This window comes from Portunus trituberculatus, chromosome 10, assembly GCF_017591435.1.
Source record: "Portunus trituberculatus isolate SZX2019 chromosome 10, ASM1759143v1, whole genome shotgun sequence".
Taxonomy (NCBI): Eukaryota; Metazoa; Arthropoda; class Malacostraca; order Decapoda; family Portunidae; genus Portunus; species Portunus trituberculatus.
In genome coordinates this window covers 12,295,170-12,307,181 of record NC_059264.1, presented here as the reverse complement: position 1 = coordinate 12,307,181, position 12,012 = coordinate 12,295,170, and the positions used below count along the sequence as shown (strand labels likewise).

The 12,012-nt window shown below is 34.9% G+C and overlaps 1 protein-coding gene across 1 annotated transcript in view; it reads right to left on the bottom strand.

The window, feature by feature from the left end:
* Positions 1-12,012, bottom strand: part of LOC123502049 (ubiquitin conjugation factor E4 B-like) — a 42,362-nt gene that overhangs the window by 26,430 nt on the left and 3,920 nt on the right. The window contains exons 2-8 of the mRNA XM_045251200.1: positions 10,392-10,499; positions 9,472-9,574; positions 8,516-8,654; positions 4,536-4,593; positions 3,284-3,500; positions 2,840-2,964; positions 336-417 (exon numbers count right to left, since the gene is read on the bottom strand). Coding sequence (XP_045107135.1) covers positions 336-417; positions 2,840-2,964; positions 3,284-3,500; positions 4,536-4,593; positions 8,516-8,654; positions 9,472-9,574; positions 10,392-10,499 — 832 coding nt within the window. The remainder of the gene's footprint in view (positions 1-335; positions 418-2,839; positions 2,965-3,283; positions 3,501-4,535; positions 4,594-8,515; positions 8,655-9,471; positions 9,575-10,391; positions 10,500-12,012) is intronic.

Below are 12,012 nucleotides of genomic sequence, written 5' to 3'. Positions count from 1 at the left end.
AACATGGCTTGGGGAAAACTTCTGAGATAAAACATTGGAAAATTCCACGAATGGAAACTTCAGCTATGTGCAGGTCCACGCATGCATGAGCCATACCCCCCACCCCCTATCTCTCCACTTGACCACCCTATATTTACATGATCCAACAAAAGTCCAAATTTTGTCTATATATAGATCCTCTGCTGAGAAAGGGTTAAAAATCATAAATAATTCAAGTAGTGCTTAAATACAACTTATTTGGTTGCTTAAAATTTATATCTTCAAAATTTTTCATTGAAATGGATGAAATATAAATCAAATAAATATATGAATACACTGCTAGACAACTCCATTACCTGAGAGAAGGAGACTGGTGTGAGCTATGCACTGTGTCCTCACATTCCTCAGCATACTCAGCATTGGTGGGGAGTTGCTCCTCTGGGAATGCAAAGAAAGATAATAACATTAGAATATTAAAAATAAGGGCAGCCCTAAGAAGCCATCAGGTCTACATGTGTCCCTGAAGGAATAAAATGGTGTTCTTGGGAGGATTTATATCAAGGATACTCATCCAGCTGTCAGAGAAGTCTTGTGCAATGAGGCTGCAGGACGGGAAGCACACAGTTAGCAAGTTCAGAGGAGCAGTTGGAAAGAAAGTAGCAGTGGAAGACAGCAAGGGATGCAACATTGTGGCAGTGAGAAATAGGCTGAAGAAAGTCAGTCAGAGATGGATTGATAACATGGAAAGCTTGGATTCCACCCAACTAATAAAGCTGAGTGAATGGAACCCCCATACATGCGAAGAGTACTCCATAACTGGGCTGATAAGGCCTTGTACAGAGTTAAGAGTTGGTGGGATAAGGGGAGGAGAAAATATGGCAGAGACACCTCAGAACACCTAACTTCATAGAGATTGCTTTAGTAAGAAATGAGTTGTGACACTTCCAATATAGATTATAAGTAAAGAACAGACCAAGGATATTCAGTGTAGAAGAGGGAGACAGTCAAGTGTCATTGAAGAAGAAGGGATAGTTGTCTGGAATGCTTGTGTTGAGTAGATAGATGAAGGAATAAAGTTTTTCTCTGCCAAAACAAGAAGGGAAGATTTGTGTTCAGTAGATAGATCAAGGAATCAAGTTTTTCTATGCCACAACAAGAAGGGAAGATTTGTATTGAATAGACAGATGAAGGAATCAAGTTTTTCTGTGCCACAACAAGAAGAGAAGATTTGTGTTGAGTAGATAGAGGAAGGAATCAAGTTTTTCTCTGCCACAACCAGAAGTCTTAGAGAGATCACAAGTCAGGTGTTGTGTGGCATTCCTGTGTAATCTGTTTGCATATTGGAGGGTTGGTTGTCTCTGAAAAGATATGGTAAAGTGTAGTAGAGTGGTGTCATCAGCGCAAGAGTGGATAGAGCAAGAAGTTTGATTTAGATTGAATAATAGGAACATAATGGGTGACAGGACAGAACCCAGAGAAACACCACTGTCAAAAGATTTAGAACAGTGGCTGTCTACCACAGCAGCAATTGAAAGGGTTAGAGAGAAAACTTGAGAAGTGGTAGAGACTGATAGAAGCCATAGGAGGGTAATTTGGAAATCAAAGCTTTGTACCAGACTCTATCAAAAGCTTTTGATATGTCTAGGGGAAAAGAAATAGTTTCACCAAAATCTCTAAAAAAGGATGACCAAGACTCAGTAAGGAACACCAGTTGATAACCAGTAGAGCAGCCTTGACAGAAGCCATGCTGGCAATCAGTAGATTATAAAGTAACAGATGTTTAAGAATCTTCCTATTGAGGATAAATTTAAAAGCTTTAGACATACAAGAGATTAAAACTATAGACTGGTAGTTTGAAGGATTAGAATGGTCACCCCTATTAGGAACAGGCTGAATGTAGGCAACTTCCAGGAAGAAGGAAAGATAGAAGTTGATAGACAGAGTTGGAAGAGTTTGGCCAGGCAAGATGCAAGCACGGACGCACAGTTTTTGAGAGGAGGGACCTCAACAGGTCCATGAGCCTTCCAGGAGTTTAAGCCAACGAGGGCATGGAAAACATCATTACAAAGAATTTTAATTGAAGTTAGGAAATAGGTCAGAGACAGGAGAGGGAGAGACAAGCCCAGAATCATCTAAGGGAGAGTTGTTGACAAAGGTTTGAGAGAAAAATTCACCTTTAGAGACAGAAGAAATGACAGTGGTGCCATCTGGATAAAATAAAGGAGGGAAAGATGAAAAAAAAGTTATTGGAGACATTTTCTTACAGATGACAGAAGTCTACTGATAGTTTTGTTTTCTTTTATATATAAGAGGGACAACTGGCCAAGGGCGACAAAAAAATTGATAAAAATAAAGGCCCACTGAGTTGCCAGTCCCTTAAAAGTGAAAAAGAAAGGGGACTCCTTGGCTGGTACAGGAGTCATCATATATATATATATATATATATATATATATATATATATATATATATATATATATATATATATATATATATATATATATATATATATATATATATATATATATATATATATATATATATATATATATATTTGATTTTTTTTATTTATTTATTTTATTTTTTTTCAATGCTAAATCTTAAGTAAAGAATGTATGTGTGAGTGTAGGTGAATGTAGTTTTGTGTGAAGGAAGAGACTTGTCTTTAGAGGGCAGGGTGTGACTGCCCCCTTGTGTTGTGAGAGACAAAGAAAAATGTTCAGTGAGGTCACAGCTGGCTTTAATGAGAAGTTCACAGCACCCTCAAAACCAGTGCTATTAGATATCACTGGGAGTAATTATCATTTTGGCAGGTGTCTACTGCCTTCTCTTAATAACTAGTACTACAATTATGTGCATTACCTTGGGGTGTGTCTTCTCTTCATTGTTGCACCGCGCATATGTCTGAATGATATAGGAGAGAGCGGCAGCTTGGGGTGTTTGACTCGGTTTGACAATACTTGACAGATCTATTGTGCTGCTGCTCCCTGTTCACATACACAAAGTGAATACAAATTAGTAACCTTTCTCATCTTACATATATAAATATTTCTCTCATAAAATTTCAGAGGAAAACATTTTATGAACTATATTATGCCATAAATTTTTTCCCTCATCTTTAACAGGAATTTCCTATACAATTTACAATGATATCTATTTGAGGACACCATATACAATTCTTCAGCCTCCTTTTCTACAATACTTTTCTATGAACTTTTAAATTATAATGTTATGCATATCACTGGCAGAACTTTACGGTTTTTAGGTTGATTTATATAAGTAACTCTCTCTCCCTTCTGTCCATACCAGTGGGTGAGGCACTGAGCTCTGGTGAGTCTGAAGGGTTGGTACCAGGGTCCAATAAGCCGGAGGGCACATCTCCCCCACACAGCCGCTCCACCACTTCCACCAGCACTTGTGACGCCACCTCCTGCTGGCTGGTTGCTGATGTCACCTGTGTGTGTGAACCACTTGAGATGATAAAGCAGGTGTGTAGAGTTGTTTGATTGTGTAGATAATACAGCTATGGGAAAGAAGAACAAAATGTATGAAGGATAAAATAACCTGCATGTAAAAACGATAGATGATACAAGATAGAAGTGTATGAACCATCAGAAATGTTATTGCAGGTTTGTATGATTCGCCAGTCTTGACCATCAAAGCATCATATGTAGCCTCCTTGAGAGACAGGTAGGAAAAAAAATAAATAAATAAATAAAAAAAAAAAATAAATAAAATAAATAAAATAAATACATAAATAAATAAAAACCTTTCGGCATGCTTGTCAATATTATAAATAATATTCGAAAACACATGATTTTTAATTGACCTATCCACAATAAAGTCATTATGCATGGATACATATATATGTATATATATGATATCCTACTAAGAAATTTCTCTAATCCCAGCCCAGCATTACCATTAACTGACATCCTACAACTTGAAAATGTAGAACTAATTAAATTGCTATCTTAATAATATTGATCTCAGATTTTCTATTATAGGGTTGTCCGAAACCTGGATAAGTAACCATACCTCGGGTTTATATAATTTGGAAGGATATGATCTGGTAGAAAAATACAGAATTAATCGTAATGGTGGTGGAGTTTCTCTGTATATAAGAGATGATTTGAAATATATCGAGAGAAATGATCTTGATATAAATGATGAGCATTTTGAGTCTGTATTTATCGAACTAGATAAACAATGTGTAAACAACAAGAAAAATGTTATAGTGGGTGTAATTTATCGCCCACCCAGAACTGACTTGGAACATTTTTTCTCTCACTTGAACAGTTTGCTAGAGAAACTTGACGACCATGAAAATAAAACTGTGTATTTAATGGGTGACTTTAATCTAAATTTACTAAACGCTGATTGTCACAAACCAACAGCCGATTTTATAGAAACGCTCTTCTCTCATTATTATATGCCATTGATAAACAAAGCCACCAGAATTACCCAAAACTCCTCTACATTGATTGATAATATATTTTGTAATGATGTGTATAATGTGACTCTCCTTAATGGAATCTTATATAATGATATTTCTGACCATTTTCCAATTTTTAGCCTTAACTTGACCGAGAGTGTTAATGTAGGTCAAGTTAGAGCTAAAAAAAGTAGGAATTTTTGTCAAGCCAATATTATAAAATTTAAAAATATGCTACAAGAAATTGATTGGCATGAAGTAACACTGGTAAATGACTGTCAAGAAGCCTTTTCTAAATTTTATCATATATATCTAGAATGCTTTAACAAATGTTTCCCAATTACATCATTTAAAAATAACTATAGAAATAGAAAGCCCTGGTTAACAACTGGTTTGAAAAATTCTATCAAGACTAAAAATAAATTATATGTTAATTCCTCAAGAGACCCTCAGTATATAACATTAATAAGTACAAGGATTATAAAAGAAACCTGCAAAGGTTACTTAGAGCTGCCGAAAGAAATCATTATGATAAATTATTCAAAGAAAGCACCAGCAACATTAGGAAATCATGGAAAATTCTTAAAGGCATAATAAATAGAAATAAGCCGCCAAACATCAAACCTAATAAATTTGTAGTAGATGGAGTGGAGTTAACTGGAAACGAAGCCATTGCAAACACTTTTAATAACTATTTTGCTAATATTGGATCTAAGTTGAATGAAATTATTCCTCCGAGTAATAACAGTTATGAATCATATATGCCAAATGATACCATGGCTTCTCTCTATTTATCTCCCTCTAATGCTGATGAAATTTCAAAAGTCATTATGAACCTTCAGAATAAAAGCCCAGGCTGGGATGGCATAACCACAAAGATTCTAAAGGAGACTCGCATATATATATGCCAACCCTTATTACATATTGTAAACCTATCATTCAGGCAAGGTGTTTTTCCTAAAGAATTGAAATTAGCTAAAGTCATACCAATATACAAAGGTAAAAACTGTGAACTCATGTCTAACTATAGACCAATCTCTGTCTTATCTGCATTCTCCAAGATCTTTGAGCGACTGTATCACTGTAGATTGTATTCTTTTATTAGTAAGCATAACATCTTGTATAAATATCAGTTTGGCTTTAGAAAGGGGTATGGCACTAACTTATCATTAATTACATTAGTTGATAAAATTGTTAATGCGTTAGAAAATGGTAAATACATGTTAGGGATCTTCTTAGACTTTAGCAAAGCCTTTGATACCATTAATCATGCAATTTTGTTAAAGAAAATGTATAAAATTGGAATCAGGGAGTTGCTCACGACTGGATTGCAAGCTACCTCACTAGTAGATCTCAATATGTTTCATATAATGATGTTAGCTCCTCTACCATTAGTGTTACCTGTGGTGTACCCCAGGGATCAATATTAGGCCCCCTATTGTTTCTACTGTATGTAAACGACATTGCCAATGTTTCAACCTCGCTCACCCCTATACTTTTTGCCGACGATACCAACATTTTCTTAGAGGGTAACCACATTAATGATATGATCATTAAAATAAATAGGAAATGCTAAGAATAATGGATTGGATAAATGCAAATAAACTGTCACTAAACATAGATAAAACCAAATACATTATATTCCATACTAAGGGTAGAAAATTTTCATTAAATCATAATGTAAACCTAAACAATAAAGTAATTGAAAGGGTTAATTCCATAAAATTCTTAGGTGTTATAGTCGACTCCACATTGTCTTGGTCTGAACATACTAAATTAGTAAAAACAAAATTGCTAAAGGTGTAGGAATACTTACAAAAGTAAAGAAACTTTTAGATAAATCAACACTTGTCACAATCTATAATAGTTTTATCTATCCCTATTTGTTATATGGAATTGAAGTATGGGGAACAGTTAGCAGATGTCACTTTGATACTGTCTTTAAGTTGCAAAAAGCCATCAGAATTATTGCTTCTGCTAGTTACAGAGAGCACACCAAACCATTATTCTTATCTCACCAAATATTACCCCTTGAAAAGATTTATGTATTTGCTATAAGTAAATTAATGTATAAATTTAGTAACAACAGTTTACCCTTAATATTTAATGATATGATTATTAGAAACACACAGGTTCATTCTCATTCAACAAGGCATAACCAAGAAATACATGTACCACAATGTAGAACAACTTTATTTCAAAATACTTTCAGATATAAAGGAGCAATTATATGGAACCATGTGTCCAAATCTATCCCTTATGATTGTAAATTATCAACTTTCAAGCATAAACTTAAGACTTTTCTATTGGACAGATATAACAGTGATTCTTAGTCAAATACAATCTGGATTGTTGTTGTTATAGTTATTACTATATCTAGTATTTTTCCTTATTATCATCATTAGTATTATTCTGTATTATTGCAATTATTATTATTATTATTACTATTCTTATTACCTTTATCATTAACTTTATTATTATTATTATTATTATTATTATTATTATTATTATCACTTCTTTTGTTATTATTATTATATACTATTATTATTATTATTATTATTATCATTGTAATTGTTACTATTATTCACTATTATTATCATTATTATTAATTATTTATTCATTCATTAATACCAATATGTTTCTTTTCCGTTTCTTCCCCCCTGTCTGTTTTGAGTCTGTTCTGAGATTATTTACAATCTCAGTAAGAGTATATTAGGACACATATACCTTCGGGTATCTAGTCCTCTTTGTCATATTATCGACGTGTTTGGGCAGTTGCCTAATTGTAACTGTTTTGTATGTGTATGTGTAATATGACAATAAACAAACAAACAAAAAAAAAAAAACAAATATATGATGGAAAACATCATAACCACCATGATTAGATCCAGGTTGGAATATGCAGCAGTGGCACATTATCCACATATGAAGAAAAGATATACAAAAGTTGGAAAGAATTCAGAGAATAGCTACAAAGATGGAAACAAAGTGGATGGAAATATAACAAGTTATTCTTAACACCTACAAATTATATAAAGTTAATGGGAATGAGGAGTGCCTAGTAAACCTAATAAAGTATTTGTATATATCTATAAAAGGAAATAATGTTACCAATTATTGGTGGTAGACATTATGAAAAATAGAAAAGAGCATTACTGTATTAAATGTAATGATGGATTAATAAGGGATGAATCTCATGTTTTGTTACAGTGCCAAAGTCAACAAACTATTCAGCTGAGAAATTAACTTATTCTCAAGCGTTATAGATTACATCCAAAACAATTAAAATTTAGTATAATTGATGTAGAGTAGAAATATGGGATTATCAATAAACTTAAGTGAAATTTATTAATGTACTGTTAGGAATGTTTAAATAATACATAAATTCAAGTCCTTTAAATTGGAAATGTGCTCCACACTTTATAAAAAAAAGTAAGCAATATAAATGTATTTTCTTTCCTTTCTTCTTTCACATATTCTGAAGACGAAAGAGGTTCAAGCAAGAGACATTCAAGAACTTGACGCTGTGCCACATAGACAGTACCATGGGACAGAAAAAGTATACCTCTTTCCACATGTCACAATGAAGCACGCACGCACATGCACACGCACGCACACACACACACACACACACACACGCACACACACACACACACACACACACACACACACACACTCGTGCACACACACACACACACACACACACACACACACAGTATAGGATAATATCATTGTAATACATCAAATGAATGACAAAGAATTGCAATGAGTATATATAGTATGTATCAGGAACATTTTCCCACTCCTGAGAAATTACAGAAAATAAGGTACTTTTAAAGAACTAATCTATAAATAATCTGAAAAATGTGTAGGTGATCATGGGGAAAAAAACTGTCTACTAATGGAAAGGTTAAATTAAGTATATATTAGATAAAAATTTCAGGTGACAAGATGGAATATTATGTGATCAATAAACTACACAATAACGTTTAAAAACAAAAGGACATCTGCATATCCAGGAGGTGCACTACTTAACATATATGTCCACTTGGCAAATAAGCAAACTAGGGAAACCAATATTGAGAAATAGGATTATGAATTACTAAAAGACACCAGACGAGCCAAGCAAGATATGTCTGTCACTCACCCTCTGTCTCTTGTTGTCATTGCGATAATGGGAGCTGTTCTCCACATCACCGCCTGACTCTCCTGTCTTGCTGTCCACCTCCATTGGCTCCACACCTGTCAAGAACATGCAAATTTTCACATTTTACACTAGACAAATATGGGAGCACATCAACACATATTAAATCAAATGTGAAGATTAAGACAGAAAAATTTACTATTACAGAGAGAGAGAGAGAGAGAGAGAGAGAGAGAGAGAGAGAGAGAGAGAGAGAGAGAGAGAGAGAGAGAGAGAGAGAGGTTGGATATCTAAGAAGAAATGGAAATAAAATAAGAGGAGAGATGTTTGCATAGGATGAATAAAAGTACAATATACTTTGTCCCTGAAAAACACAAACCTGATGTACATGATGAAGAAAAAAAATGTAGTTACTTAAGTGGCAATCTAATCCAAATGATCCAGTTCTAATTATAAAAAAAGTCATTGTTACTTAAATGAATTGCAGTCAACAGAAGAAAGACAAGAAGGATTACCTAAAAATTCATGAACTAAAAATCTGTATAACATCCAGGACCTGCTCTTACTGACCCATAAGTCCTATCAACTCTAGAGACATGACTGGTTTTTACAATCACAGACTGCTGCAAAACAAGTAGAGTTGCTAAGTCAGGTTATTAGTGTATTACCACAAGTAGAGTTGCTGAGTCAGGTTATTAGTGTATCTACCATACAACTCAGACTTTGTACACAGCAGTGATGTGAATCAGGGTGAGACTGCCCGTAAATTAAAGCAGTCCAGACAAGACATCATTGTGGTAAAAAATAAAAACAATAATAAAAAAGAATATTCCTTAGCTCTCTTGCTCCTCCTGGTAAATGCACACAAACTCCACCAGTTCAAATTATAATTCTGTCACTTAACACATGACATACCTTGCTTGCATGGTGTAATATCAAGCGGTGAGGGTGGTGGCTGCCTTTTGGTTGGAGAGGGCAGGAGGCAGGACACAGGGGTTGCTGTGCATAGCTGAAGACTCTGTGGCAGATGAATTATACAATGACACGGAATTGTCCCTCACACAGAACCTGCAATATCTTGTCGACCAGTTAGTTATTCAAGCAAGGTGACCCTTACTAATGAGGCATTAGAAATCTTACCACACTGCTTTTAACCTTACAGCCATATGCTGATCACTCACCCAGCCAGTGCAATACAAGTATAACTCATGCTGGTTTTCAAAACAATCTTTACTAAATCAACTATGTAATGGTTTAAGTTTGCCAGTCTTTCATTTAAATGGCTAATACTTTGCAATAGTGATAATACACACATTAAAAATCTACTACAAAACAAAAGCAAAATCTCCCATCTCCACAAAATTATGTTTCTCAAAAAATTTCAACAAATATCATTCTACTAATAACTAAAAGGTTAATTCACTTTGATCAAGGCTGAAATTGGCACTGTAAATACAGGTAATCCCTGATATGCTATTCTCACTGGTTCCCGAAACTCCAGTAATAAAACGATTGATCATAAAGCAGACATAAAAATACAAAAGATAGTACAGATATTCCCTGTTATATGATTCACTGTTATACAATGTTTTGCTTTTACAATATTTGGATCATACATAGACATGTCAGCACTTACAAGCTTTCAGATTTCATTGTCTGCTAGCTTCAGAAATATACATAATGAATTTTTTACTTCCAAACCTGTCTTAACTCTTCACTGCCTCAATCCAATCATATCACTCACTTAACCTGTCATGGCCCTCTCTGTCTGCCTCTATGTTAACATAACATGACCTTCATAAGATAAAAGCCTCCTTTTCCCCAGGAACACTTACCCCTGCTGACTGGGGACTTGGAGACACTTGGGGGCTGGTGCTCTCCTCGCTGTTGTTGGTGCTGGCAGTTGGTGTTGCTCCGAGTTTGGCCAACCTCTTCTTACGTATCTGCAAGATGGGAGTGGTGGTGAAGTAATGATAATGAGCATTATAATGCTAATATTCACTTTCAGGCCACAATGGGGAGTTTCCAGAACACCAGGCGGCAGCACAAGACACTTAACCCTCTGCTATTGCACCTTTCGCTATCACGCATACTTTAAAAGCTGCACATATTTCAATATTGCACATGAAATTACTGCTATCATGTGTCCATCATTGAAAAACTTTCAAGTCATGATGTGACGTGATAGTTGAGTTTCTCTATATAGCTACTTTTATTGAGAAACAGGTCTTTACATATTTCCCCAATCTGCCCATCTGCTTTAGTTCCTAATCATCCACATTGAGGTATTGCATTTGATGACATATAGGTTGCACCATTTTCCAGTACATTTCCCTTCCTTAACTGCACGCATCATTATTTTATTGCTGGTATTACTATCATTACCAGTATTATTACTTTGAAAACAAATTATCAGAAAAATAAAGTAATCTCACCTGTGAGGCTGTGAGGCATGTTTATAAATATCAGCTGATTGCCACTGACTCAATGCCATCTAGTGGTAAGGAGTAACACCAAGTTCATGATCATAACAAAACACATCAATACCATCACCATTATGGAAGCAGGAGGGAAAAGATTGAGCTACACAATCTCCTACAAAATACAAGTGGTAGGTTATGCCAAGGAACACAGCAATAGAGCAGCATCAAGGACTTTTGGGCCACCACCTATGCAAAAAATTACAAGTGTCTGGCGACAGCAAGAAGCATTTTATTCATGTTGTTATTATGATTGCTCTTATGTTGTTATTATGATTCTTGATCAGGTAAGTTTATACTGTATTATTTCTTCATTTTTATAGTATTATATGGTATAAAAACTGGGCAAAAAGTGATAAAAAATGACAACTTGGAGGTTCTAGTGTCAATTTGAATGATTACCATTGCTTCTTCACTTCAGCTATTGTGCAGTGACAGATGCACCAATTAGATGTGATAGTGAAAGGTTGAGTGTTCTTATATTTATCCGACACTTTTCCCGCATGACTAAAAATGGTAGTAACTTTCCAGTCGCAGTCACCCAATGGAAGATACTCTAATGTCTGACCAATCTTGGGCAACCTTGTATCTGTTACAGTGCACAGGGCTATTGTACATTATCACTTATTCATATCAGTAACTTTGTTTCTCTACCTCATCCTCATCTTCACCATCATCAAAAACACTTTGAAATCCTCTTTGGATGTTACTTACAGTCTGTTTCCAGTAAGCATTTACCTAGTTGTAGTTTTACAGGGCCTGGGCTTTAAGCTCGTGTGGCCCCGTCTCCATATCTACACTTATCCAATTTTTCTTAAAAAACTATGCACACTCTTTGCTGACACCACTTCCTCACTCAAACTGTTCCAAATCTCAACACATCTTTGCGGGAAACTATATTTTCTAACATCTCTCAGGCATCTTCCCTTCCACAGCTTTTACTATGCAATCTTGTGCTTCGAATGTCATATTCTTC